This window comes from Prosopis cineraria, unplaced genomic scaffold (assembly GCF_029017545.1).
Source record: "Prosopis cineraria cultivar Desert tree isolate PC_DT_omini unplaced genomic scaffold, ASM2901754v1 PC11, whole genome shotgun sequence".
Classification (NCBI taxonomy): Eukaryota; Viridiplantae; Streptophyta; class Magnoliopsida; order Fabales; family Fabaceae; genus Prosopis; species Prosopis cineraria.
Genome location: NW_026555342.1, coordinates 6067839 through 6069051, shown reverse-complemented (window position 1 = coordinate 6069051; position 1213 = coordinate 6067839). Strand labels below are relative to the sequence as shown.

Below are 1213 nucleotides of genomic sequence, written 5' to 3'. Positions count from 1 at the left end.
TCAAAACTGGTGCTTCTTTCTTCCCTTTGGTTGGGTATATGCACCAGAACAATTTATGGAACATACTCCCCGAGAAGAACCAGTGTTTCTTTTGATGAAGATGTAACCACTCTGTCCCCAAGAGCTTCCCCAAGAGTTTTTGACAATCCAATAATCTTGACCAGCAACCAACGAATCACATCCCTCAATTAACGCAACATGATTTAAATTCTTACATGTACGGATCATGCTTGAGCAATCAGCCCCACTGAAGATTCCCTGTCAAAGTTATAAGAAAACCAACTATTACAATGTCTTGTTGGATGGCAGAAGCATGAGGTTTTATTTGATAGAGTATAAATTTATGATTCTGGATTGAAAATATGATCACGTACACTTTTGTAGGACTTGAAATGCGGGCTTGCATATATGGAAACACTAATAGGTTGCTTGAAGACAAAACGACGGAGAGACCTTTCTGATATGGGAGTACGGAGCCAATATTTTAGCAACTGATAGTGGTGGCCGTCCTTTTTTCATGCACGAAAGAACAATTTACTAAAATTACCCGATTATATACACAATTGATACAAGCTATATAAGTCTAGTCATGACATAAATATTAACCAATTTTTTCCTGCATGCACTATCTGTAGCTGTATAGTTGTAAACATTTTCTGAGGTGATCCCACCATTTTTGATGAAATATTGAAATGCTCGAACGTACCAACCTCCTTTGCAACCTTTGTTACTCTTAGAACAAGATACAAGTTGTTGCTCAGAAAGAACCGGAAGCCTTCCTGAGACAGTTTGATTTATTCCATCCATGGATCCAGTTGCAGAGAATGCCCAACAACTTCCTATAGTAATAAACATGAATTTGATCGATTCTGTCATCATATAAATGATCACGTCGATTAGTTTATATAAAAAGCAAAACAAATTTCAACTTACCACATTTGCCTTGGTTTTTAACTCTAGTTACAGCTCCTTTCAACCTCTAATCTAACGAAGAAGGTGCAGGTACCGGCACCGCTTCATGCAGAAAAGATTCTTGGTTAAGTGAAATGTTGCTGTTGTCGTTGCTTTCCATGTTGTTGTTGCTTTCCATGATGAGCTGATCCTCTGTCTCGTGCGCAAGTAGATTTTGCTGAACTCTTGATAGCTCATATCTGAGAACTGGTTCAAACCCAGAATATAGTCGCTGGGTGGCTTTGTTTCTGCATTTCTCTCT

The 1213-nt window shown here is 38.5% G+C and overlaps 1 protein-coding gene across 1 annotated transcript; it reads right to left on the bottom strand.

Moving 5' to 3' along the window:
- On the bottom strand, positions 1 to 807 carry LOC129286046 (zingipain-1-like). The gene is made up of 3 exons (XM_054922088.1): positions 607 to 807; positions 375 to 509; positions 1 to 258 (listed from the first exon to the last, which is right to left on the bottom strand). Exons 1-3 carry the CDS (start codon positions 805 to 807, stop codon positions 1 to 3), a joined length of 594 nt encoding a protein of 197 aa, XP_054778063.1.
- Between the last annotated feature and the right edge of the window lie 406 nt (positions 808 to 1213).

What these genes read in the sequence shown, in the direction of transcription:
- LOC129286046 (XM_054922088.1), bottom strand. Translation starts at nt 807, where the DNA reads ATGGATGGAATAAATCAAACTGTCTCAGGAAGGCTTCCGGTTCTTTCT. An exon ending in GTGCATGCAGGAAAAAATTG is followed by an intron (nt 510 to 606) that starts GTTAATATTTAT and finishes GCATGAAAAAAG; the next exon opens with GACGGCCACCACTATCAGTT. An exon ending in ATTTCAAGTCCTACAAAAGT is followed by an intron (nt 259 to 374) that starts GTACGTGATCAT and finishes TAACTTTGACAG; the next exon opens with GGAATCTTCAGTGGGGCTGA.